The 27,859-nt window shown below is 39.1% G+C and overlaps 1 protein-coding gene across 3 annotated transcripts in view; it reads left to right on the top strand.

The window, feature by feature from the left end:
- The first annotated feature begins 421 nt into the window (after positions 1-421).
- LOC140739701 (A disintegrin and metalloproteinase with thrombospondin motifs 6-like) overlaps positions 422-27,859 on the top strand; it is a 185,173-nt gene continuing 157,735 nt past the window's right edge. The window contains exons 1-2 of one of the 3 annotated variants that reach the window (XM_073068121.1): positions 422-578; positions 12,659-12,979. In XM_073068121.1, the coding sequence (XP_072924222.1) occupies positions 12,883-12,979 (97 nt within the window). In that variant the 5' untranslated portion in view covers positions 422-578; positions 12,659-12,882. Of the gene's footprint in view, positions 579-12,658; positions 12,980-27,859 lie in introns of those variants that run through there. The other 2 variants (XM_073068120.1, XM_073068122.1) reach the window with 2 other exon arrangements.

Here is a 27,859-nt window from a genome sequence, read left to right as displayed (position 1 = left end):
TTTTTATGTGTTATGCTACACTGCTGAACAGAGCAAATTTCGCCATGCCAGTGATAATAAAACATGAACGCGAAAACGAGCAAATCTGCAGATGCTAGAAATCCTGGGCAACGCACACAAAATATTGGAGGATCTCAGCGGGTCAGGCAGCATCTATGGAAAGTAATACACAGCCAACCTTCTTCGGGACTCATCTCTTATGTTCATGATGGGGTGCTTTTCAACATAGAAATTGGCGAGTCCACATTGGTTCCCAGGTCAAAAGCTTCAGGAAAGCGGGCTGCGTGGTCTGTTTTTTTCCCCAAAGAAACGGCGACTCCAACGGATTCAGCAGCAGCTCCAACCCGGGCAGGCGATAGCAGCCGGCGGGCGAACGGACAAGTGCCGCCCTGGCGCCGCGCTGACGTCAGCACGCCGCACGTGCTGCCGCGGTTGAGGTGAAGCGGGCTGTCAGGGCGCGGGGATGTGAGGGGAGCGGCGCGGCGCCACACGACGCGGAGTCCCGCTACTGCTGCCGACTGCCCTCCCCAGCCAGCCAGCCGGCCGGCCGCGGCACACACCGAGAACCGCCAATAAAGGTGGAGTATGTCCTGCTTTCCAAGTCAGTCTCCCACGTTAACTCCTCAGCTCGTGCATGGGGGAGTACCGTTAACTTACTGCTAAACGACTGCTGCTAATTGCGGGGATTTAGAAAAAATAACACTAATGTTTTAACAAAACGTATAAAGCTGGGCTGTCTGCGACGATTTCAGTGTTTTCATTAAGGTGGTGTGGAAGAGCGTTGCTGTCAGTTGAGAGAAACCCAAAGCGGTGCCACGCTTTCGGAGCAGCAATGCAGGTGCCTTTAATAATGGATATCGGCAGCACATTGAGAGTGGCTATTGCGTTGTACAGTTGACCTGCTTGTGGATCCTCAAAGTCATTCGGTGCTTGGAAAATAAGGACCCCCTCCCAAAAAAAGTCTGAATTAGAGCAGTATTCTCATTTTGTTTGTGATTCTTCAACGCGTTCAGGCAACCGGCAAGCACTGAAGTGGCCTAAAGCCAAGCAGTCTGGGTCAAGTTTAGCCTGTGCCAAACATTTCATTCTGTCTGGGAATAGGTCGAAGAGGTTTTTTTTTATATATACATTGCATTTGAAACCATTACCGAATGTTTTTATATGTTTTTTTTAATTCTGTTTAAGATGTTATTTTCGACTGTAATGACTGCTGCAAGAACGGAAAGTAGCATGAATGAACAGTTGTTAATTCAAAGTTTAATGTGAATTAATGCAATGTTTTAAAACAAAGTAGTAGCATTCATCTATTTAAATTTTCTGTGTATTATGACTTACAAATATGTATACACGACGATCTAATAAGGATAACAATGTATTTTATCGGACAGATTTCACAGATAAATCAAAGATGCCCATTAACGGAGGTCTGTTTTGTATGATTGATGCAGAATGAATCCTAGCGTGAACGTTAAAACAAATTATTATAGCTAAAAATCATTGCACATCTCTCTAAAAATACTGAAAAAATCTGCTTGCTCAATTTCCATTTCATTCTCTAGGAGGCCTCTTGGAACTTGCCTTTTCAGACAAATTATTTCTCCATCTGCTCCCCATTACCTTCACATACAGCTGGCTGCCAGCCACCAGCTGGGACTTAACACAGTTTTGTCTGTAAATGTGTTGTTCCAAGTTACTTACCATTATGATAATTTTCTTCAATTTTTCAGTGTCTTTTTTTGGTTCTTGAAAATATTCTAAACATAATTCAGGAATGTGCTTGACTAGATAGCAATTTTTAAAATATTTCATGGAGATGAAACTCATGCGGAATAATGAATTCATCTTTTAGCTGCCTGTAACAGTTCCCAACAGTTTGGAAAGGAGATATCCAAGGGGGGTCTCTGCTTCTGACCTTGTGGCTAAATGCTTATAACAAAAGGTTATTCAAGGTGTCAGTCTTCAAATGTAGCCAAGACTGACTGCTCAACAGTATAATCCATAATTCCACCTGGAAATGGCACTCAATTAGTTTGGGCCAAATTAAATGACTCGTTTTAATTTGTGTTCAAATCATCCCTACTAAAGCAGTTTCCTTTTTAGATGCATGATTATAATCTGGCATTGATTCTTACTTTACACTTCCTATTTTAAAATTGTGATGATTTAAGTGTCTAGAATATTTTTTATTTACAGGAAGTTTTTGTGTTTTATTGTTTTACAACATTGAGTCACAGTGGATTTTGACATTGATCAACAGAAAAAAGACTAAATTTAGTGCCAAAGTGAAAACAGATCTCTACAAAGCGATCAAAATTAATTACAGGATATAAAACACAAAATAATTAATTGCATAAGTATTCCCCCCCCCCCCCCCCTACTATAACACCGTTATCACTGGTGCAGCCAATTGGTTTTAGAAGTCACATAATCAGCTAAATGGAAATCCGTTTTCGGAAACCTGTTGTGCAGTCAAGGTGTTTCAATTAATTGTAGTAAAAATACTGTACCTGGACAGTCTAACTGCTGGTGAGCCAGTATCCAGGCAAAAATTACACCATGAATACAAAACACTGCATGTAACTTCACAAAAAGGTTATTGAAAAGCATAAGTCAGGAGATGAATACAGAAAAATTTCCAAGTCAGTTGGAGTGCAGTTAAGTCGATCATCAAGAAGTGGAAAGAATATGGCACAGCCGTAAATCTGCCTAGAGGAGGCCATCCTCAAAAACTGAGTGATAGTGCAAGAAGAGGACTGGTGAAGGAGGCCGCCGAGAGACCTATGACAACTCAAGAGGAGCTACAAGCTTCAGTGGCTGAGATGGGAGAGACAGCACATACAACTGTTGCCCCGGTGCTTCATCAGTTGCAGCTTTATGAGAGTGGCAAAGAGAAAGCCACTGTTGGGGGGAAAATAAAGTTCACTTGAAATCTCAGCTAGAGTTTGTCAGAAGGCATGTGGGAGACTCTCTGAAGTCAGCTGGAAGAAGGTTCTACGGTCTGATGAAACCAAAATTGAGCTTTCTAGCCATCAGACTAAACGCTATGTTTGGTACAAGCCAAACACAGCACATCATCAAAACACACCATCCCTACCATGAAGCAAGGTGGTGGCTACATCATGCTGTGGTGATGCTTCAATGCAGCAGGCCCTGGAAGACTTGTGAAGGTAGAGGGTAAAATGAATGCAGCAGAATACAGTGAAATCCTGGAGGAAAACCTGATGCAGTCTCAAGGGACTTTGACTTGGGAGAAGATTTCTTTTCCAAGCAAGACAATGACCCTCAAGCATAAAGGCAACACTATACAGGATGGCTTAAAACCAACAAAGTTAATGTCCTGGAGTGGCCAAGTTAGAGTCTCGACCTCAATCCAATTGAGAATTTATGGCTGGACTTGAAAACAGCTGTTCACTCACGATCCCAATGCAATCTGACAGAATTTGAGCAGTTTTGTAAAGAAGAATGGGGAAAAATTGCAGTGTCCAGATATGCAAAGCTGATAGATACCTATCCGCACAGAAGACTCAAGGCTGTACTTGCTCCCAAAGGTGCATTTATTGACTTGAATGGGGTGAATGCTTATGCAATCAATTATTTTGTTTTATATTTGTTATTAATTTGAATCACTTTGCAGGAATGTGTTTTCACTTTGACATGAAAGAGACTTTTTCTGCTGATCAGTGTCAAAAAAAACCAAATTAAATCCACTGTGATTCAACGTTGTAAAACAATAAAACATGAAAACTTCTGGGGGGGGTGGTCAATACTATCTATAGGCAATGCATATGTACGTGTATATATAAAATATCTCTTAGTCTCTTGTAAATGTGGGATAATTAGTTCTCCCCAGATGTAATTAAATTCAACTTGTAATATCCTGGACCATAATTTAATTTTATCAAAAGCAAAACTGGAATACAGTGGCATACAGTTTTGGAAGAGAAGCATAGAGCTTTCTTTTGCTTTTGCTCCTTCAGAAATGGGCAAATTAATTTGTAAAAACTGAGAGGCAAAAATGTATTTTTTTGTCAAACGTGACCAAGAATAATAAACTAAAACACCATGTAGGAAAATTTGGCCAGGTCAAAAGATTCTTAATCTGATCAGAACACTACTTAATGAGTTCAAGAAATTGGATTTTAAAGTAACAGTTGAGCAGTAACATAAATAAGCAGGATAATTGTTGTTTGAGAAGGCAAGAATGTATTTTATTTATTTTGTTTAGAAAAACAGCAGAGTAGGTACTTCCAACCCTTTGAGCTGTACTGCCCAGCAACCCCCAACTTAACCCTAACCTAATCATGGAACAATTTACAATGACCAATTAACCTACTAATTTGTATGTCTTTGGACTGTGGGAGGAAACTGGAGCACCTGGAAAAACCCACATCATTCATGAGGAGGACATACGGACTCCTTACAGAGGATTGAACTCTGAACTCTTGACATCCTGAGCTATAATGGTATCGCAATAACTGCTATGCTACCATAGTGCCCAACTATTGCATTAGTAAATGGGTTTATTATTGTCAATGCACTGGATTGCAGTGAAAAACATTGTTTTGCATGCCATCCATACACATCATTTCATTACAGCAGTGTATTGAAGTAGTACTGGGAAAAATGGTAACAGAATGAAGTGTTACTGAGAGTGCAGGCAAACAAGAAGGAACAAGGTAGATTGTGAGGTCAAGAATCCATCTTATTGTACAAGAAGACCCTTCAATAGTCTTATAACAGCAGAATAGAAATCTGTCTTGAGCCTAGTGGTATGTGCTTCCAGGCTTTTGTATCTTCCTGTGGGGGATGGTGGGGGGGGGGAGATGGGGTGGGGAGGAGAGAGAAGAGAAAATGCCTGGGATGGGTGGGGTCTTTGATTATGCTGGCTGGTGTATTGAGGTAGAGAGAAGTAAAGATACAAAAGTCCATGGAAGGGAGGTTGGTTTCTGTAATGTGCTGAGATGTGTCCACAACTGCAATTTCTTGCAGTCTCAGGTAGTTGCAATACCAAAGAATTAAGCGTCTGGATAGGCAAACACGAGGAAATCTGCAGATGCTGGAAATTCAAGCAACACATACAAAATGCTGGTGGAATGCAGCAGGCCAGGCAGCATCTATAGGGAGAAGCGCTGTCGACGTTTCGGGCCGAGACCCTTCGTCAAGACTAACTGAAAGGAAAGATAGTAAGAGATTTGAAAGTAGGAGGGCAAGGGGAAAATGTGAAATGATGGGAGAAGACAGGAAGGGATGGAGTGAAGCTGAGAGCCAGACAGGTGATTGGCAAAAGGGATACAGAACTAGAGAGGGGGAAAGATCATGGGATGGGAGGCCTAGGGAGAAAGAAAGAGGGAGGGGAGCACCAGAGGGAGATGGAGAGCAGGCAGAGTGATGGGCAGAGAAAAAAAAACTAAATATATCAGGGATGGGGTAAGAAGGGGAGGAGCATTAACAAAAGTCTGGATAGCTTGCTTTCAATGGTGAATCAATTAAAAATCAGTGCAAGTCAAAGGTGACATGCCAGATGTCTTTAGTTGCCTGAGAAAGCAGAGGTGCACACCAAATTCCAAGTGAAGTCAGAGATATTGCTGCCTATCATGATTGGTTGTGCTCTGTTAGTCAGGAAATCAAGGCTGTAGTATAAAAGGGAGACATTACCAAAATTCCAAGCGAAGTCATTAAAAGTAGAGCTGTTGTCAATGACAATAGTCTGAAACAAGTGTCTATACTGTCCACATACTCCAGAGATGAGTGTAGGTCATGGCATTCACCATGGACCTGTTTAATGGTAGGTAAATTGTAGTGGGTTTTGACTGGTATTGGCTTGGCATCTCTGATAGCCTTACGAAGGTTGTATCCCGATTTTTTAAATAGGTTAGGATTGCCTGATTTGAACACCATAGTCCTGGACTTCAGTAGGGATCATCTATGCTTTCTGGTTTGAGAACACGCAGATTGACTCCTTTAGTACACAGTCCTCGACATACTGCTGATACAAGTCCATGATGGCAGTATACTCATCCAGGTTGGCTGCTGAATTTTCAAATATGGACCAGGCTACCAATTCAAAGAAGTCGCATAGAAGTTTAACTATTTCCTCAGACTTTTGTACTGGATCCTCATGTTTCCGTTGCAATGGAAAGGAAAGAAGTAATGAAGTATGAGAACAGAATAAAAGGTTTGTACTAGTTATCACCATATGTCGACATTTTACAGATACTTCAGACTGTAGGGAAGGAATTCCATGGTACTAGTTAAGATATGACTGCATTCTTTTCACTTAGTAAAGAACTGGGTGGTGAATCATTCAAATTTTCTATCCTGTAGACCAGGTCAGAGAAGGAAGATTTTTTTTTAAGACCAGGGTATTGAGAACTGCGTGGAAGTAATACAGAAAAGGAGACAGTGCCTGGACAAAGACTATCAGCTGCAATCCTATTTAATGACAGGTTATGCTCAGGAGGCCTTATTGAGATGCAGTTTTATGCAGCTGCAGCATGCATCCTTGTTTACAGTCTTTCCTGTTTCCTTTATATTCCTCGAGGGACTTGAATCGTTTCAGCTTCCTAGACCTTATAAATGCTTGCTTTCTTTTTTTGATTGAACTTGTAGCTCTTGACAGTCATGCTTCCAAAACTTGTCATCATCTGCCATCCATGTAAGAACACGCTGGTTCCAAATTCTAGCCAATTGACCTCTTAAAGGTCTCTCTCATATCAAATGTGTATTTACCCTCAAACATTCTCTTTACTTCCCCTTGTCAGCTAGAGTTGCAAGACTTGCGTCTGTTCCCCACCCTGATTGCAGATGAGATGAAGATGTTGAGACCCCTTCATGAAGTGATGTACTGCATCTCGAAGTCAATATGTTGTATGTTTACAAGTGTAGGTGTCCCAGACACAATTGTTTCTGTGTTGTATGACGTGGGCAATCATGGTCTATGCTGTTCTTGGTAACTTCTACAGAAGTGGCTTGCTATTACCACCTTCTGGGCAGTGTCTTTACAAGGAGGGTGACCCCACCCATTATCACTACTCTTCAGAGATTGTCTGCCTGCGATAGTGGTTGTGTAACCAGGACTTGTGTACCAGCTGCTCCCATGGTTTCATGTGACCCTGGTTGGGGAAACAAGCAGTTGCTAATCATTTCCCAAGGGCGACCTGCAGGCTAACGAAGGAGTACCTTACAACTCCTTTAGTAGACTTATTTTCACCCCACCACCCAGAAACATCTGGTAGATGTTGCAACTTGGAAAATTGCTGTTGGGGAAGCATAGATGAGTAGGTGCAGTATAGATACCATTGCTCTGGGGTGAGTGTTTTGAGTTCTGGATGGGGTATTAGCCAAGTGCACCACTTTGTCCTGGATGTATTCCAACTTCAAGTGTTGGAACTGCATGTATCCAGATCAGCAGAATGTATTCTACCATATTCTTGCCTTGCAGATGGTGCAAAAGCTCTGAGCTACCTGCCTCCAGATGACTAACATTTGACCAGCTCCTTTTGTCATACTTTATATCTCTAGTACAGTAGAGGTTTTGATCAGTAGACCAAAGGTATTGGTAGTTGGTTATAGTAATGTCTTTGAGTCTAACCTCTCTCTGACATTCAGTCTTGCTTAATCATTGCCAGGCAATGGTTATTGATGGTCATTATCTGACTATTCCTTCCAGTTTATTTGTCCATGCCTGAATGTAAGTTGGGACAAGTATAGTGTGGGAATAGATTACACCATTCTTATTAATAGATTTTGACAATAATATTATGGAAATGCCAGAAAATGATGCTGCGATAAGAGATCAGCCATGACCCAATGAATGGTAGAGTTGGCAAGAGATGCCAGATAATCCACTCTTTATTTCTTGTGTTCTTTATGATGAATTGAAAAGAATTTGAGCATTGAATATATTCACTTCTGACTCAATATTGGTAGAAAGGTAAATGATTAACTTGTCAAGAAAGGTGATCCAGGAGGATGTTTTTAGGGACTCTTGTGGAAATGGGCTGGGATAAACAGTGCCAACTGCCTCTTTTATGATGAGGAGTGGTGCTTGCTAGTAAAGTATTTATCCTCCTTGGTGTGTGCTGATTTGCTGGAGCTGCTTAATGCTGTATTTAATGTCAAGGTTGGTCATTCTCATACATTTTTGGTTTTCAGCTCTTTTTCCATTGTTTAGAAACCAACAATGTTGTCTGGAAGTACATGGTCCTGGCATAACCCAAAATGGTCATTGCCTTGTTGCCATCATCTCAAAATCTTTTGAGGGGAAACTACATACTGATTGGTCACATCACACTTGTTCTACTTTTATGGACAAATGTGCTTGGGGAAAAATTTCCACCTTGTTAAGGAGATACCAGTGTATATCTGGAATAGTTTGGTTTGTGATGCAGCTAATTTTGGAGTATATTTATCATTCTTGCTTCATGGATAGCAAGCCTTTATCCTCAGCTCTATGCAAGATTCATAACTGAAATATTTAATTTGCTTGAGTATCAGTGAAGTATGGACATGAAGCCTGGCATATATGTGGTTTACTTCTGTTGTGTTGTGTGCTGTCCAGAAAATACATCCCAGATGAAGCAACATGGCATACAGCAAGTGCTGTGTCTATTTGAACATATCTTCAGAGTTGCCTCTGAAAATGACCAAGACCATGTATTCGTCTTGGGTCTTACACCAATTAATTGCCATTCAAGCTTCAGTGTGTGTGTATGCAGTTATTGCTGTTTTGTCTTCATCCTGCTTAATTAAAGCCCCTACTGCAAAAGTGAAATTGCCACATTTCATACATTTATTCTTGGAAGTACTCCAGTGTAGCACATCTGGATGTTAAGATCTTCCACATTATCATTTGATGTTCAGAGATGTGACATCATATTACAATCTTGGAACTTGAAAAGGCTCTTTGTGAAGGCATCAGAAACTTCTGTGCTGCACAATCTAATATCTTGTTACCTGCAAGTGTTAACACTTTGCCAATATTTTGGTTCACAATCATTTTAGTTCCAAAGTGAGTTAATAATAAATACTGAAAAACTCTAATGGTATATAATACAATATGTCACATTCCTGCCCACTTCAAATAAGCATGTTCATTGTCTTCATGTGCAAAAAGTATGGAGTACTGTTATCAAAAAATGAAATAACTTCTGAAGGGAGTTTACTATAATTCTGCATGTTAACTTTACAGAGGCAAAAAGGAATATTATAGATTTAAGATCTGACCATTAGACAAAAGAATTAGACTTTATTGCAGTTTATTTCAGCCTTATGCAGTTTGAAGCTAGACTTCACCTGAAATAAGACACAACATTAATGGTGCAAGTGGGAGTAATATATCTGACACAATTTCAGCAGCAACATTATTCCACATTAATTTGTATGTAATACTAGATTAGAACCATACAGAGGTAGGTCCTATATTTAACTTCCTTGTGATAAACTTGAATGAAAACACATTATGCCCTTGAATAGTGAGCATGTACTGGTGTGCTGCAATTTTTAGGTTGTGGAATTCTGTATCATTTCTTTTTTCCATTATGTCATACAGTGGCATGCAGAAGCTTGGGGCACCCCTAGTCAAAATTTCTGTTACTGTGAATAGTTAGCTGAGTAGAAGATGAATTGATCTCCGAAAGTCATAAAGTTAAAGATGAAACATTCTTTTCAACATTTTAAGCAAGATTAGTGTATTATTTTTGTGTTGTACAATTGTAGAGTGGGAAAAAAAAGGAAAGGAGCACCATGCAAAAGTTTAGGCACCCCAAGAGATTTGAGCTCTCAGATAAGTTTTACCAAGGTCTCAGACCTTAATTAGCTTGTTAGGGCTATGGCTTGTTCATAGTCATTGTTAGGAAAGGTCAAGTGATGCAAATTTCAAAGCTTTATAAATACCCTGACTCCTCAAACCTTGTCCCAACAACCAGCAGCCATGGGCTCCTCTAAGCAGCTGCCTAGCACTCTGAAAATTAAAATAAATGATGTTCACAAAGCAGGGGAATGCTATAAAAAGATAGCAAAGCATTTTCAGGTAGCTGTTTCCTCAGTTTGTAATGTAATTAAGAAATGGCAGTTAATAGGAACGGTGGAGGTCAAGTTGAAGTCTGGAAGACCAAGAAAACTTTTCGAGAGAACTGTTCGTAGGATTGCTAGAAAGGCAAATCAAATCCCCGTTTGACTGCAAAAGACCTTCAGGAAGATTTAGCAGATGCTGGAGTGGTGGTGCACTGTTCTACTGTGTAGCGACACCTGCACAAGTTATGACCTTCATGGAAGAGTCATCAGAAGAAAACCTTTCCTGCATCCTCACCACAAAATTCAGCGTCAGAATTTTGCAAAGGAATATCTAAACAAGCCTGATGCATTTTGGAAACAAGTACTGTGGATTGATGAAGTTAAAATAGAACTTCTTGGCCGCAATGAGCAAAGGTATGTTTGGAGAAAAAAAGGTGCAGAATTTCATGAAAAGAACACCTCTCCAACTGTTAAGCACGGGGGTGGAGCGATCATGTTTTGGGCTTGTGTTGCAGCCAGTGGCATGGGGAACATTACACTGGTAGAGGGAAGAATGAACTCAATTAAATACCAGCAAATTCTGGAAGCAAACATCACACTTTTTTTTAAAAAAAAAAGCTGAAGATGAAAAAAGCAGTGCATGTAAGACAGCCCAATAATCTCACAGAACTAGAAGCCTTTTGCAAGGAAGAATGGGCAAAAATCCTCCAAACAAGAATTGAAAGACTCATCAGGCTACATAAAGCTTTTACAAGCTGTGATACCTGCCAAAAGGGGTTGTTACGAATTACTGATCATGCAGGGTGTCCAAACTTTTGCTTTGGGCCCTTTTCCTTTTTTGTTATTTTGAAACTGTAAAAGATGGAAATAAAAAAAAAAGTAATCTTGCTTAAAACATTAAAGAAATGTCATCTTTAACTTTATGCCTTTTGGAAATCAAGTCATTTACTTGCTTAGCTATTCACAGTAACGGAAAATTTGACCAGGGGTGCCCAAACTTTTGCATGCCACTGTACATGCATTCAGCTTTTTAGCTCAAAAACACAATTCAAATTATGTTATTCAATTTGGACAAGTTAGTTTGCACTTCTGTTATTTTATATTTCATTCAAATTGCTGGAAAGTCTCCAGCTTTGGTGAAAACCTCCACCAGATATTTGCGTCACTTTCTGTCTAGCAGTAACCAATGCCCCAAGATATAATTCAAGGAGCCAGGACTAATTAATGAGCAACTTTGTTCATATTGAATGCCACAGATGTGAAACAAATTTGACGTGGATCATGCTGTGTTCAATTGTATGCCTTACCAAGCTGTTTGTTTAATATTGGAATGGTCACAACTTTGGACCTCATGACTAAGAGTGAAGCCATTGCTTTGGCCCTTACTAAAGCTTTTACAGCACTCTACAACCATTTTTCAGGTTGAATAAGAATACAGTCTACCTGGGATGAGATTTTAAAGCTGACTTTTTATTCACCATATGCATGAATCTAGGAACAATGCCCGGCTCTACCACTTTGCTCAAAATTGCCATTGAGGATTCTAGTGCTTTAATGGTTATCCATCCTGTTACCTTAGCAAACTCTAATCTGTCAAACTTGTGTACACAAACAGATGTGGGCAAATAATATGAGCTGAATATATGTTTACTTTTATGGGTATTGCTGAAACAAAATAAAGGGACGTTTACATAAAGTCTGCAGGATGACAAAATTATATTCTTCAAATAAAGTAAAACAAATGAGAAAAGTAAACCATAAGATAGTGATATTTTAGTTTTGGTTACTTTAATTTTATAAATATAGGTGATAAAATCACTTGGAGACTAGAAACAATTTTTCTTGATCAACTTTCCAAGTGAAAATATGCAGTGCAATTGAAGGTAGTGCATGTTGTTACCTGGACTTAACCGACCACTGCCCCACAACTCTAAAGACCCCGGTGTGACCATAAACATGAAATCTTCAGTTCTCTCAATGACAACATGGCTGTCTTCTGGGTACTCTGGTCTTCTCCCATGTTCCGAAAGAATGTGCTCAGCACTGGTGTATTGCTCTAGAAATGCATAATTTTAAAGTGTTTTGTTTAGTTGTTAATATCAAGAAAACTAATTGTTTTAGTATAATTGTATTATGACTTTCCCTTCTGGGTCAGAAATTGTGCATGCAATTTACAGCATTGGCATATTAAGCAAGCTACTTCAGCAGTACACATGATTACTTTAATACCAGGTACCTGGGATAAAATTATTAGTGGAAACATTATTATACTGAAATAAATCGACTAGACAATGTTGTTAATTATATTTAATTTGAAGAAAAGAAAATGCTGGAACTGCTCAGCAGGTTAAGGCACATGGATTTAGAAATACATAGTTTAGCTCATTGACCTTTTGAGGATTTGTAACATTGTAACTTTTTTTTAATTTCAGGTTTCTAACATCTACAGTATTTTTCTTTTTGGTTTAGTTCAGTCTGATCTGACTTGAGATATTTCCAATCAAGCGGTTTAGAAAGTAAACATTTGTAATCTGTTCACGTAATTGTCAACAGCAGGGCCAACACAAAATTAGTTTTTGAATTTCCTCTACAAGTGGGCACCTATTTAAGACGTCCAATACTATCAGTGTTTTCTTTCTTCCAGAAATTGCATCACCGAAGATCTCTCGATGTTGTATATTGTATGGACAAGTACACCACAAGAATAAAATCAACTGCTTTCTGCATTATTAGGTGTGCTCAGAAATGGCCACTGGGAAACTAGAAGATAGCATCCAAACATAAAGAGAGTTTGGAGAGAAGACATGTTGGCACAGTGTGATTTAGCTTGGCACAACACTTGCTTCTCTGATCCTAGGGTCCTTAATTATGGAAGTTGTTTGGAGGACTGTAACATGGATATTATGCCTCATGATGGCTCCCTCAGCATTACAGAGTCGCACAGTTCACACAATGAATTCACAAGGTAATTTTTATTAATGTTGCTTTATTTCTATAGTCTAAGATGTGAAATTAAAAAGTAGGTTAATACTAAAAATGTTCAAATTAAATGTACTGATTGAATGTAATTTGGCATTGATACATTTTCAGTTTCTCATGTTTGTTTTACTCTAGTAAAGCTACTGTATGTTGGTGATAGTTCTTAAGCTTCATACTAAAAGCTGGAATCTTTTCAGCCATTTTTTAAAAGAAAAAAAATCTAGTGTCTGAGTGGCAGAAAAATCCTATATATAAAGGTCACATCATTTTATTCTCTGACAAGCACTAAATGATTGCCGAGGGGGTGGGGTGGGAACCAACAGGAAACATTATTAAGCATACCATTAATCTCATTTCTTCCTTGATATTGTAACTAAATTTTATGGAGCATTGGGTAATCCCAGTTTGTTATCCTCCATTATTGAACTGGTTAGTTCCATACTTTCATTGTCTTTGGATGGTTATTGATGAGAATTGGGTAAGAATTAGAAGAAACTATAATCTTAGAGTAATTAGTCAAGGCATAGAGGATCTAGTGCTAATACAGGCCAATGGGATTCATGTAAATGGGCAGAAAGTCATCAGGGTTGTGGTAGGGTAAAAGGCCCAGTTTTGTGCTGTATGAATTTATGATTCTAATCTACAATGTTTAATAAAACAGTATAATGCCAACAGGTTATGTTTTACATTTTAAATTGCTAATTTTGCATCAATGAATTCATGCTATTTAAATCCACTTTTTACAATTGCATGAAAGTTGTTTATTTGACAAGCAGTGAATTCTTTATAGTCTAGAACAAAAATTTTTATTCTGGTACTTATTACAATCCTGATGCTTATTTCTTGGTACCCCTAGCAAGAGGTGTGGGTGGTTCAGTGGGTTGGAGTAGAGTATCCCTGTTCAATTGCAAACTAAAGTATTGGGAAACATATGCACTGTCATTTTAAAGTTGTAAAATAAGTGCACAACTGACAACCATATAATCTCACAAAATGAATTGTTATTTAACTTTAATCCTCTTCTACTTTCTCAAAAAATGCATATAAATCAACACAACACAGCAGATCCAGGACTTGGCAGTTTGCGTATTTGAGAAAGCCGCTAAGTAGTCAACCAGATGTTTTTCATCCCACACATTTGCAGAACTGACCTCGTCAACTTTTCTAGTAAAGCAGACCAGAGTGATCAAACTCATTAAATATTTATAAAGATAACAAAAAACTTAATAAAAATCAAAAGGATAATTTGGCTGTTACAGTATGGGGCTTTCTGGTATTAGATTAGGTCAACATTCACTTCAAACTTAAAATAGTGATCTTTTATTTTTTTTATGCATTAAAGATTTTTCTTAACAATGTTGTGATTGAGATTTTGCTCCTGCTATATTTTAACCCAGTTGTGGTTTGCAGTTAATTTCCCTTGTGATAAAAATGATGTTTAGCAAATTAATCGGTTCTTAACTTGGCTCATTCAAATTGCCAGGTTTAAAGAACACATGAAATGCATCCAGAGTGAGTGTTTTTCCCAAGCTAATTGCACTGAAACTATTGATATGATAGAAAAAAATGCAAACTATTGCACACAACTATATTTATTGCACAGATTTTGAGCTTGATAAAGTTTATACATACCAGGAGGAATTGTGTTTAAATCCTTCAGTTGGGCACAAATGTTTCCAGTTGATAAATGGATAGTAATGGAATAAATCCACCACTGAATGGAAAACATATTCCTAATCCATCTTGGATAAATATAGTACATTTGAGGTATTGAGTAGAAATTCAGAGTATAGTTGTACTGGCAATGGTAATGTTTACATGAATTTATCTCTTTGACTGTTGTAGTTCATTTCCTGCTGTTAAATCATGTTTCTGTCAAATTGCATTGATATATTGCATGTTCTTATTAAAGTGTATGTATATACTTAAATATTGGAATGTATAAAACTCAGAAGTCCTGCATTATCTGTTGCAAATCATTTGTTGAAAAACATTAATAGAGCAGTAATATATGATATGACTGTTAACGCAAGTGATTTTTAAAAAAATTGTGCTGATAACTGTTGATGCAATTCACTACACAGCAAGTGAGGGAAGATAAAATACATCATAATTAGTTATTAAGTGGCTTCAGGAAACTTAATCCTTTTGCTTACAAGGGACAGGGATTGTTTAGTCTTTAAATATACTAACTACATTCCAGGAGGACATGACTTGAGAAAACAGTAAACAGTTGAATTGAATGTACAAAAAAATCTAAAAGTACTTAATAGTATGTATACCAATGTCAATGTGTGCATTTTGGCTTTCAATGCACAAGCATCTATGTATGTCAACAATGTGAGTGAATGTTTATAATGTTGGAAGGGGAACTCCATTAGTTTATCTAGAAAAAGGATTGACATATTCCAATCAACGTGGAGAAAACGTGTCACCATTTATAAATGAAGTTTAAGCTTAGTACAAAAGGAGATTTGAAAATGTTAAAATATGTATTGATACCACCTGTAGTTAATCCTGAGGCTAATCTGATGATATGGATGAATGGTAATATTAAAATGAACATTAGTCTGGATTGTGCTGACATCTGCCAGAAAATTCTGTGCATGAACTGTGAAGCAGGGAAGTCTAGATCGTATTGACAGATGCTGAATGCCAAATCTGCCAGTTCTTTCCACTGCTGGACTCCTCATGGTGTGCAGTGGTGAAGCAGTCTCATAGGGATTTGCCAGCTTTAGAATGTGCCACAGTCTGGACCTCCCATCATGTGCCAGGTGTGATCTGGCATAGCAACCAACATCTCAGTGATTTAAAAGGTAAAGGTAAAAACTCTTGTGATTTTTTAATCTTTATTTGCTATTTATTTGTTTTGTATTTATTTGAATTTTAGACCATAAGAGATGGGAGCAGAATTGGATAATTTAGCCCATCAAGTCCACTCTGCCGTTCTATCACAGTTGATTTATTATCCTGCTCAACTCCATTCTCTTGCCTTCTCCCCTTAATCTTTGACACCCTGACTAATCAAGAGCCTCTCATCCTGTGCTTAGTGTACCCAATTTTTACCCAATGACTTATCCTTCACAGCTGTTCTATGGCAATGAATTCCACAGATTCGTCACCCTCTGGCTAAAGAAATTCCTCCTGATCTCTGTTCTAAAGAAATGTTCCTTTATTCTGAGGCTGTGCCCTCTGGTCCTACACTTCTCCTACTATAGGAAACATCCTCCTCACATTCACTCTATCTAGGACTTTAAATATTCGATCAGTTTTCATTGAGATACCCCCCACCCCCCATTCTTCCAAACTCCAGTAAGTACAGGCCCAGAGCCTCAAACACTCCTCACTCTGGGAATAAAAGGGGTATGTATTAACCTTTTCATTCCTGGAATCATTCTTATGAATCTCTTTGGACCTTCTCCAAAGCCAGCACATTTTTTCTTAGTTGAGGATCTCAAAACTGCTCAAAATACTCATGTAGTCTGACTAATGACTTATAAATAATTTCATACTTGCTTTTATATTTCCAATCTTCTCGAAATGTACATTAACATTGCTTTTGCCTTCCTTACCACAGAATTAACTTGCAAGCTAACCTTCAGGGAATCCTGCACAATGACTGCCAAGTCCCTTTGCATCACTGATTTCTGAATTTTCTCCCATTTAGAAAATAGACAGTATTCCTTCTTGCAAAATGCATGCCCATACACTTCCCAATGCTATATTCCATCTGCCTCTTCTTTGCCCATTCTCGTAATCTGTATAAATCCTTATGCAGACTCAGTTTCCTCAATACTCCCTGCCCCTCTGACCGTTTATACTTTCTTGAATGTCAGATATATAAAGAAAATTAATGTCAGTGACATCTGACAAGCTGACAAAAATCTCACCACCCATTTTGCTGACCATTGTGTGGCTGTTAGAAGCAGAGTCTTTACCCAAGAAGTTCTGTCACCAGATTACTGTAATTGACTCTTAAAGGCTAGTGAAGTAGTCCCAGGTGAGTGGGGAATGAGGCAGTAATTTTATTTTGGAGGCTGAGACAGCTCAGTTGAAACCATGGTGTGTTGTGTATAAAATTGTAATTATTTTCCTAGGCTTCTCCAGCACATCCCTATCAATAATCTTGAATTCTACAACCTACAAGTTTTGATATTGATGCCCATATGGAAAAGTAATGATCTTTTTAAATCATAAAGTTTATGAACTTTGTATTCCTGGAAATCAACTTGGATGTTACAGACAAGAGAAAATCTGTAAATGCTGGAAATTCAAGCAACACGCACAATGCTGGAGGAACTCATCAGGCCAGGCAGCATCTATGGAAAAGAGTATACTCAACGTTTTGAGTCGAGACCCTTCATCTGGACTGGAGAAAAAATGATGAGTCAGAGTAAGAAGGTGGGGGTGGGGTGGAGGGAAGCACCCTCTGGTCCTACACTTGCCCCCACTATAGGAAATATCCTCTCCAAATCCACTCTATCTGGGATTTTCAATATAGTATTCAGTAGTTTTCATTGCGATACCCCCTCATTCTTCTAAGCTCCAGTGAGTACTGGAGACCAGAGGTCACTCTCTTCCCTCCACCCTCTTACTCTGACTCCTCATCTTTTCTCTCCGGTCCGGGTGAAGGGTCTCAACCTGAAATGTCAACTATACTCTTTTCCATAGATGCTGCCTGGCCCGCTGTGTGTTGCTTGAATATTAGTCTGATTTAATACAAGAGGCCAAGATTGGTGGGTGGCCATATCTTATTTTTTTTTGTGTGTGAAAATAGATCTTTGAATAACTTTCCTGAACATTTCTTCAACAAAATTGCGGAGTTAATATTGGTAAAAATCTAGCTAAATTGAGAGGCTTTTTTCTTAATTTGGAGATGCCAATGAAGATGCACCAGCATATTTTAAGGAAAGCAATGTGTTGTTTTTCAGGGTATTAAGTATATTAGAACTAACAGCAATGTCTAGAAATTATGCCATTAAAGTAGTTGTGAAGCAGGGCGAAAGGAGGCAAATGGTCATTTCAGCCATCTCTTGCAAATGCAAATTTTGGTAACTTTAAATGTTTGGGTATGACTGAAGTGGCAGATCACATTTGGAGTGGTCCGGAAGGGGGTGAGATGAAACCTAGGTAGATTGAGGCTAGCCTTAATGATAAAAGGTAAGTAATTGGATTTGCCTAATAGGAGATACTAATGCAATGCTATTAATAACTAGTTGCTGTGGGAGTGTACGTGGTTAGATTTTCCCCAAAATATTCAACTAGTACAATGGCAGTGTGAATAATGAGACCTGAAGTAAGTGATACAGAAAATGGTAAATTGTACTGAAAATTTGTGCCTTAGTTTCAAGAATAGTACCAAAAAGCCTTGAAATTATCATTATTACATTTCTCTCTGGGAAGCAGCCATTTTCAATTACTGAACATTGAAAATTGCAGCTTCTGATCCTATTTTTAGATGGTCTTCAACTGGTTAAAGAGAAGTTTATCACCAGACTCTGAAGAAGAACTAGATTTGTTGACTAGTCATTTTAATTGATCTTGAGCACTTCTGAAAGAATCCTAGCAAAAATACTGACTTTCCTTTCCATGATATTAGCTCTAAGACAGTAACTCAAAGAGACCTACCAGAAGTGGCAAAAGTCATGCTTTTATTTTTGTCTAAAATCATAAATGAGTAAAACTGTGTAGAAATGTTTTAGGAAACTGGGTCTGATGATCATGAGCCTGGTATTTTGCAGGATTCCATTTCCTCATTGTGCTGCATATTGGCTCAAAGATAAATGAAGCCATTGGTGTTGCCAGTATTTATGCAAGCACCCACATAGAACAATACAGGCCCTTCAGCTCATAATGTTGTGCTGACCTTTTAACATACTCTAAGATCAATCCAACCCTTCCTTACCTCATGGCCTTTTCACCTATGTGCCTATCTAATCTTAAATGTCTCTGATGTATATCCCTCTACTACCATACCCAGCAAGGCATTTCACCCAGCCACCACTCTGGTTTATCACTCTATACTTCCCCTCTAAAAACCTTGAACATAATCTTAGGCATGGCTAGAAAAGTGATTTCAGTGGGAAATAGAATATTTTTTTCAAGGTGCACCATTTCACTGCATTATGTTCTTACAAAGCATTAATTAGTTTGAAAACCATGTACTGTGGGTGATAAGTTAGCTTTGTTCCACTTTGGTCTAAGCCTTCCTTTAATGTCATGATGTGGGTTAATTAGCACTTCAAGATGAATTTTGACAAATGAGGTTTCTGATTCCTTCAGGATTTATTTGCTGTTTTACTCCACCCACCCACCCACCTTACTCTTCAGTTTACTTTCCACACCTAATCTTGCCACTGTAACATCAGTAATGAATTTGCTTTTTTTGTTTAAACCACTGCAGGACTGTGAATATATACTGTGCAATCTGCATAATTAAACATGTATAAATACTTTTATTCATGTATTTATGGCTCATACTTCTCTTTGTAAAGTATTATAAGTTTTGAGCAGCCAAATATGACAGGTAGCATTTATAAACCTCCTATTGCTTATTCATATGATAGATCAGTGGGATATTCCTAGGATCTCTAATATGCAATAATTGTAACTTCTTACAGACATGAGGGAAATCTAACATTAAATCCCATCTTCCTGCTACATTGAACCAGTTCAAGCTCATTTATCACTCAAATCAGTCAATTGATGATGCCATAGGCTCTGCACCACACTCCATTCTGAACAACCTGGAAAATGGTGCCTTATTGCCAGCATGTTGTATATCAACTTCTTGGCATTTAATATGATCATCCCTCAGAAGCTGGTGGGTAAGCTGTTCTCATTGGGTGTCAAAAGCTCTCTCTTTAACTGGCTCTTGGACTTGACAAAGGCCACAGTCAGTTCAGTCAGTGTTGGCACAAACATCTCAGCTCCATCAGACTGAGCCACTGGCGCCAGCTCTCTCTCCCCACCTCCCCCCACACCCACTGCTGGGCTCTGTGCTCAGCAAGCTGCCGTTCGTGCTGCTGATGCATGACTGCACTGCTAGATTCAATTCAAACCAAACCATCAAGTTTGCTGATGACACAAGTCGTTGGCCTCATCAGCAACTGTGATGAAAGGAGAGTTGAGTTGAGTGGTTTAACAATAACCTTGCACTCAACATTAGTATGTCTAAAGAATTGATTGTGGACTTCGAGAAGGAGAGGTCAAGGGAACACACACCAGTCCTCATTGAGGGATCAGCATTGGAAAGGGTGAACAGTTTCAAGTTCCTGGATGTCAAATTCTCTGAAGATCTATCCTGGGTCCATCAATTTGTTGCAATTACAAAGAAGGCATATATTTCATTAAGAGTTTGAGGAGACTTGGTACCTCGCCAAAGACTCTTGCAAATTTCTACAGATGTACTGTAGAGAGCATTCTAACAGGTTGCATCACCATCTGCTCAGAGGATCAGAAAAATCTGCAGAAAGTTTCACCCCTTCTACCAAAAATTGGAGCTTTTCGGGGAAATAGAATCTTCAGAGTTAACTCACAGAACAAGGAGCACTTCATGGAGAATTCAGAAACCAGATATGAGTTGAAAGCTTTTCTGTCATTGACGACCTATCCACATTATCTTTCAGCCTCTAATAATTCAGTGAAGGTACATTCACAGACTAGCTTTGTATTTTACAATCACGTGATCTGTGTTCAGAGATTACTGGTCATTGATCAATGTGCAGCCAATTGAAACAGTTCTTCAGGTGGAAGAGGTTGGGCCAGCTGTAGTGGATAGTTCAGTATCTTTTTCTTTCCCAGTTTTCTGCCATCATTCTCTGCCTCTGTACTGTCTTAAACCCATTACCCTTACTGGGGTATTGACCATTAACAGTAGCTTGCCAGAATCCTCTGTCCTGGACTGACAGAAAGTTGATCAGCCCTGTGGCTTCTGCTAGCACTATGTTACTTTGTCTTCTCAGCGAAGATCCTTCTTCTCCTAGGGATGAGGACTTTGCTGCTTCTGTTGATGTTTCTGTAGCTGTGGGTTTTTATGGAAAGGGATTGCTAGCTCCATGCCCAACCCTCCTCCTGTAGCCAGTCTAGGGACTGACCATGGTGGCATTGCCTCTATACTGTGGCTCTAATGAATCTTTCAGTACTCTTCCTTTCCAGTGGTTAGCAATGCAAAGATATAGCAGCTGCACACTCTGCATAGAGGCTCCACAGGGAACAAGATCCAGTTTTAGCACACAAATTCCCACACTATGAACTGTAGCACTGATTTTTCAAGTATATTTAGCTAATTTTGTGAATCTTTTTCAGAGCTGGGAGAGAATGTAAATGCAGTTTGTGCACTAATTCCCAGGCACTACCTTCTTAATTGCAGTTATTATGATCTTTAAGAAGTGATTAAGTCCCAATTTTACAGTTTTTGTGTTTAGTGCCAGTGAAGTAAATGCAGTAGAAATTGCTTTTCACTTGCATTAATCCTGTACGGTAAATTTGAGTACTAGGTCCAATTTGACATCAAGGAAAAGCAGTGTTATTCAAAGTTCCAAAGATCAAAGTAGCTTTATTGTCAAAGTAGAGCACAGTTCAGTGTTGGAGTGAGTGAAAGTATCCTCTGGTTAATCCTTTCTGGGAGGAGGTCTTGAAAACTGACTACAGAGAGTTAGGAAAGAAGTTGGCAAGCAGGACCACAAGGGTAGTAATCTCGGGATTACTGCCTGTGCCACACGACAGTAAGTCTGGGAATAGAGTGAGGTGAAAGATAAATGTGTGGCTGAGAGATTGGGGCAGGGATTCAAATTTCTGGATTGTTGGGACCTCTTTTGGGGGCAAGTGTGACCTGTACAATAAGGATGGGTTGCACTTGAATCCAAGGGGGACCAATATTCTGGCATGGAGGTTTGCTAAGGCTATTGGGAGAGTTTAAGGTAGAATTGCTGGGGGGTGGGAACTGAACTGAAGAGACAGAGGAAGGGGCGGTTGGCTCACAAATAGAGAAAGCTTGTAGACAGTGTGAGAGAGGATAGGCAGGGATAGAGAAGGGATGTACTCAGATGGTTTGAGATGTCTATTTTAATGCAAGGAGTATCATGAACAAAGCAGATGAGCTTAGAGCATGGATCAGTACTTAGAGTATGATGTTGTGGCCATTACAGAGACTTGGATGGCTCAGGGGCAGGAATGGCTACTTAGAGTGGCAGGCTTTAGATGTTTCAGAAAGGACAGGGAGGGGGACAAAAGAGGTGGGGACGTGGCACTGCTGATCAGAGATAGTGTCACGGCTGCAGAAAAGGAAATCATGGAGGGATTGTCCACTGAGTCTGTGGGTGGAAGTTGGAATCAGGAAGGGCGTCAATAACTCTACTGGGTGTTTTTTTATAGGCTGCCCAATAGTAATAGGGACATTGAGGAGCAGATAGGGAGACAGATTCTGGATTGGTGCAATAATAACAGGGTTGTCATGATGGAAGATTTTAATTTCCCCAATATTGATTGGCATCTACCTAGCACAAGGGGTTTAGATGGAGTGGAGTTTGTTAGGTGTGTTCAGGAAGGTTTCCTGACACAATATGTAGATAAGCCTACAAGAAGAGAGGCTGTACTTGATTTGGTATTGGGAAATGAACCTGGTCAGGTGTCAGGTCTCTCAGTGGGAGAACATTTTGGAGATGGTGATCACAATTCTGTCTCCATTACCATAGCATTGGATAGGGATAGGAGTAGACAAATCAGGAAAATGTTTAATTGGAGTAAGGGGAAATATGAAGCTATCAGGCAGGAGCTTCAAAGTATAAATTGGGAGCAGATGTTCTCAGGGAAATGTATGGCAGAAATGTGGCAAATGTTCAGGGGATATTTGTGTGGCATTCTGCATAGGTACGTTCCAGTGAGACAGAGAAAGGATGGTAGGGTACAGGAACCATGGTGTACAAAGACTTTTGAAAATCTAGGCAAGAAGAAAAGAAGAGCTTACAAAAGGTTCAAAAAACTAGGTAATGATAGAGATCTAGAAGATTATAAGGCTAGCAGGAAGGAGCTTAAGAATGAAATTAGGAGAGGCAGAAGGGGCCATGAGAAGGCTTTGGCCAGCAGGATTAAGGAAAACCCTAAGGCATTCTACAAGTATGTCAAGAGCAAGAGGATAAGACGTGGGAAAATAGGACCAGTCAAGTGTGACAGTGGAAAAGTGTGTATGGAACTGGAGGAGGTAGCGGAGGTACTTAATGAGTACTTTGCTTCAGTATTCGATATGGAAAAGGACCTTGGCGATTTTAGGGATGACTCACAGCGGACTGGAAAGCTTGAGCATATAGATGGATAAGTCACCAGGACCGGATGAGATATACCCCAGGCTACTGTGGGAAGCAAGGGAGGAGATTGATGAGACTCTGGCAATGATCTTTGCATCATCAATGGGGACGGGAGAGGTTCCAGAGGATTGTATGGTTGCACATGTTGTTCCCTTATTCAAGAAAGAGAGTAGAGAAAGCCCTGGAAATTATAGACCAGTGAGTCTTACTTCAGTGATTGTTAAGTTAATGGAGAAGAGGCAGGATTTTGGAAAATTTGAAGAGGCACAATATGATTAGGAATAGTCTGCATGGCTTTGTCAAAGGCAGGTCATGCCTGATGAGCCTGATTGAATTTTTTGAAGATGTGACTAAACACATTGATGAAGGTAGAGCAGTAGATGTAGTGTATATGGATTTCAGCAGGACATTTGATAAGGTACCCCCTGCAAGGCTTATTGAGAAAGTAAGGAGGCATGGGATCCAAAGGGACATTGCTTTCTGGATCCAGGATTGGCTTGCCCACAGAAGGCAAAGAGTAGTTGTAGACAGGTCATATACTGCATGGAGGTCGGTCACCAGTGGGGTGCCTAAGGGAACTGTTCTTGGACCCCTTCTCATCGTGATTTTCATAAATGACATGGATGAGGAATTGGAGGGATGGGTTAGTAAATCTGTTGATGACACAAAGGTTGGGGGTGTTGTGGATAGTGTGTGGAGGGCTGTCAGAGGTTACAGTAGGACATTGATGGGATGCAAAATTGGGCTTAGAAGTGGAAGATGGAGTTCAACCTAGATAAGTGTGGGGTGATTCATTTTGGTAGGTCAAATATGATAGCAGAACATAGTATTAATGGTAAGACTCTTGGCAGTGTTGAGGATCAGAGGGATCCTGGGGTCTGAGTCCATAGGGCACTCAAAGCTGTTGTGCAGGCTGACTGTGTGGTTAACAAGGCATACGGTGTATTGGCCTTCCATCAACCATGGGATTGAGTTCAAGAGCTGAGAGGTAATGTTACAGCAATATAGGACCCTGGTCACACTCTACTTGGACTATTGTGCTTAGTTCTGGTCAACTTACTTACAGGAAGGATGTGGAAACTAAAGAAAGGGTGCAGAGGAGAATTGCAAGGATATTGCCTAGATTGGTGAACATTCTTTATGAGAATAGGTTGAGTGAACTTGGCCATTTTTCCTTGGAGCAACAGAAGATGAGCGGTGACATGATAGAGTTATATAAGATGATGAGAGGCATTGGTTATGTGGATAGTCAGGGGCTTTTTCCCAGGCTGAAGTGGCTAACATGAGAGGGCACAGTTTTAAAGTGCTTGGAAGTAGGTACAGAGGTGATGTCAGGGTTAAGTGTTGTTTTGTGCAGAGAGTGCTGAGTGCATGGAATGGGCTGCCGGCAACAGTGGTGGAGCCGGATACAACAGCGGCTTTTAAGAGACTCTTGGATAAGTACTTGGACCTTGGAAAAATAGAGGGCTATGGGTAACCCTAGGTCACTTCTAAAGTAAGTAAAACTTTGTACATGTTCCGTACAACGTTGTGGGCCGAAGAGCCTATATTGTGCTGTAGGTTTTCTGTACTTCTATGTTTAATGTTTCTGTGGTTCAAGAGCCAATTTATTATCCATTAAGGCAAGTTTAACTCTGGTTTGATAACTGATATAGCATAGGTCACAGGTTTTGGCTGTTTAAAAATGACCTCCCAAGATAACTTGGATGTCCTAGGAGGCTTTTAAATTAATTCATTGTAATTTTCAGTGTATATTTTTTTACTGCCAGGAGAGGAACTAGAACAAGAATTGTACTATTGGAAAAAGTAGTGTTACTCCTTTTACTGATCCCAGCACCAAATACAAATGCATGGACATAATAGATCTCAAATTTACCTGGAAATATCTTATCCACTTGCATTATTTGCCACACAGGGCATATTTGGTAAATTGGGAACTTCAGTTGCTGACCCTTGTTACTGAATACAAACCCTCCAAGTGCAACAGAAGGAACTAGTTAATGTTCTGGATTTGAGAGCACAGTTACAGTGTTTGACTTCACAATGACTTTTTTTGGGTTGCAGCTGTTTCAATATTTAATGATTTGGTCATTAGGGATCTCTCTTCATTTTCCATTAACAATTCAGAAATTGAATACCAAAGCTTTACCAAGAGACAAATTTAAAGTGCTGATTTGGGGGACAAAACCTTGTAAGTGTGATTTTTATCTAAGATTTGCATCAACATTTTCATTTGTAAGTTTAGTGAATTGCAAGATTTTATTTTGCTTTGGCTGTAATTAGATTGCCATTCTTTCATACTGCCTGCCCTAAAGTTCTCTGTTTCATCTATATTTCAGCATTTTTTTTTTTTGAAGCTATGAACAGAATTTGAATGTAAGAGCAAGTGGATCCCATGATGTTCAGGTTGCACATTTTGCTATTTTTGTCATATCCCAGTATGCATATGCAGAAGTTTCTGGATGTCCACAGTAACACCAAACAAATGTAACACAAAATTCAGCTCACTTTCTCAGAAGCAAGATATAAAATGTCAACTGAGGGCTGCAACAGCAAAATGTATTATTCTTGGCTGTTAAACCTGGCTAGACATTCTTAAGAAGTTAGTCTTATCTTTTCTTGCTGTTCATTTTCGGTTACCCCACCCACACCCCCAATCTCTTGAAGCTAATTTGTTATTCAGGTTCTGTTGATCATATCTCCTTTTCAACCCATCCCTAAACTCTGAGATCTATGAACTACCTGGAATAACCGTAACGATGGTGCTTTATGCTGTGGCTGCAGCAAAATATTCCTGCTTGTGATAGGTTGGTGGACTGTGGGAGTGCATACCCAAACTGGCCTCAACAGTTCTGTTTAAACTTGCCATTTGTAGCATAGATATTTGCCTTGTCTTTTTGTTGCCGAAGACTTGCCCTGATTTTTTTTTCCCCTAAATTAGCAAGTGGGTTTAATATTTTTTTTAAAAAGCCTTGCACTATTTTAAATTTAATTTCTTATTAGGTTATCCATAAACTTTTGTATGTCATTCCATTTGGTACAGAAGAAGAATAGGAAGAGGTCAGTACTTAAGCAGAGGATAAATTAAATACAGGCAATGTTCAAAGTAAATTTATTATCTAAGTACATATATGTAACCATACATTAACTTGAGATTCATTTTCTTGTGGGCATTTGCAGTAAATACAAAGAAACACAATAGAATCAATGAAGAACTGCATGCAACAGAGACAGACAAATGACCAATGTGCAAAAGACAACAAACTGTAAATAAAATAATTAAAGCAATAAATATTAGGAGCATGAGTTTTAGAGTTATGAGTTTGCACTTCAGAAAATTTAGAATTAAGGAAAATGAAGCAATTGGAATAAAGAATAACAGTTGTAGATTGTCATTCTGAGAGTTGGTAGAGTTAACTGGACAAGATAGTTAAAAGAAGTCTGAGATGGAGGAACAATATGTATTTGTTAGAATATCCAAATTATGTAATGGAAAAGATAAATAATCTTGTAGTTAAGATCATGGGAGATATTTTAGACAGATTTAGAGCAAATGAGTAGGATATCAGCAATTTGAGTAAATTGTAGGTATAGTAGGGCCATAGTAATGGATTATTCAAAAATATAGGTATCAACCTGGGAAATTGAACCAGGAATTGGCTATTTAGCTCTTTGTTCCTGCACTGCCATTTGGTGAGATCATGGTATTTTATCCTACCACCAGTTTCCTGCATTAACTCCACAATATTCTTGGACAGTTAATTCCATTCTGTGAGTGGAGGATTTTCTTTTCATCTCGTTCAAGAATGGCTGACTCTTGTTTCTAGATGTCACCTCCTCCCCCAGTCAAGATAAATATGTCCTGCATCAATCATGTCAAGTACCCCATTAGTTTTGTGTGTTTTACTGAGCTCATCTTACATTCTTCTAAACCTCAGTGTAGGCCTAGTCTCCTTAATCCACCCTTTCACAAATCCATCATCACAAAAACAATCTGACAAATCTTCCCTGTATTGCAAGTATACCATTCCGTAGGTAGTGAGACCAGATGTGTACCTGGGATACAATATGTCACACCATAGCCCTATATAATCGAAGCAGACTTAACTACTCTTGCATCTGAATCTTTTTGTATTAAAACACAACCTATTGTCCAATTTCTTATTGTTCCTCAACATGCCTGTTGATTTGTATATAATGGCACCCAGGTTATAATCAACACCCATCATCCTCTAAAAATTGCTCTGCCTTTCTATTTTCCTACTAAACTTTATGCCACTATATGTTCCCCCACTGTTACTCTATTCACTGTTTATATGGATATAAGGGGGAAATGTTATATTAGGGGAATATGGACTCGGTCCCCTCAAGTCTCTCTATGTAGTCCACACTGCCACTTAGCTTTTATATTATCAACAAGTTTAGTATTTATTGTCCCATAAACTCTCATCCAAATTATTGATTTAGATTTGGGTCCCAGCATTGATTTCTGTGGTACCCCACTGATAACAGCTCCCAACTGTAAAGTGACCCATTTTTCCTGCTCGTGAAGCACTTTCCAT

This window comes from Hemitrygon akajei, chromosome 16 (assembly GCF_048418815.1).
Source record: "Hemitrygon akajei chromosome 16, sHemAka1.3, whole genome shotgun sequence".
Taxonomy (NCBI): domain Eukaryota; kingdom Metazoa; phylum Chordata; class Chondrichthyes; order Myliobatiformes; family Dasyatidae; genus Hemitrygon; species Hemitrygon akajei.
Note: the sequence above shows the minus strand (reverse complement) of the source record. Positions and strands in the feature narration are given on the sequence as shown.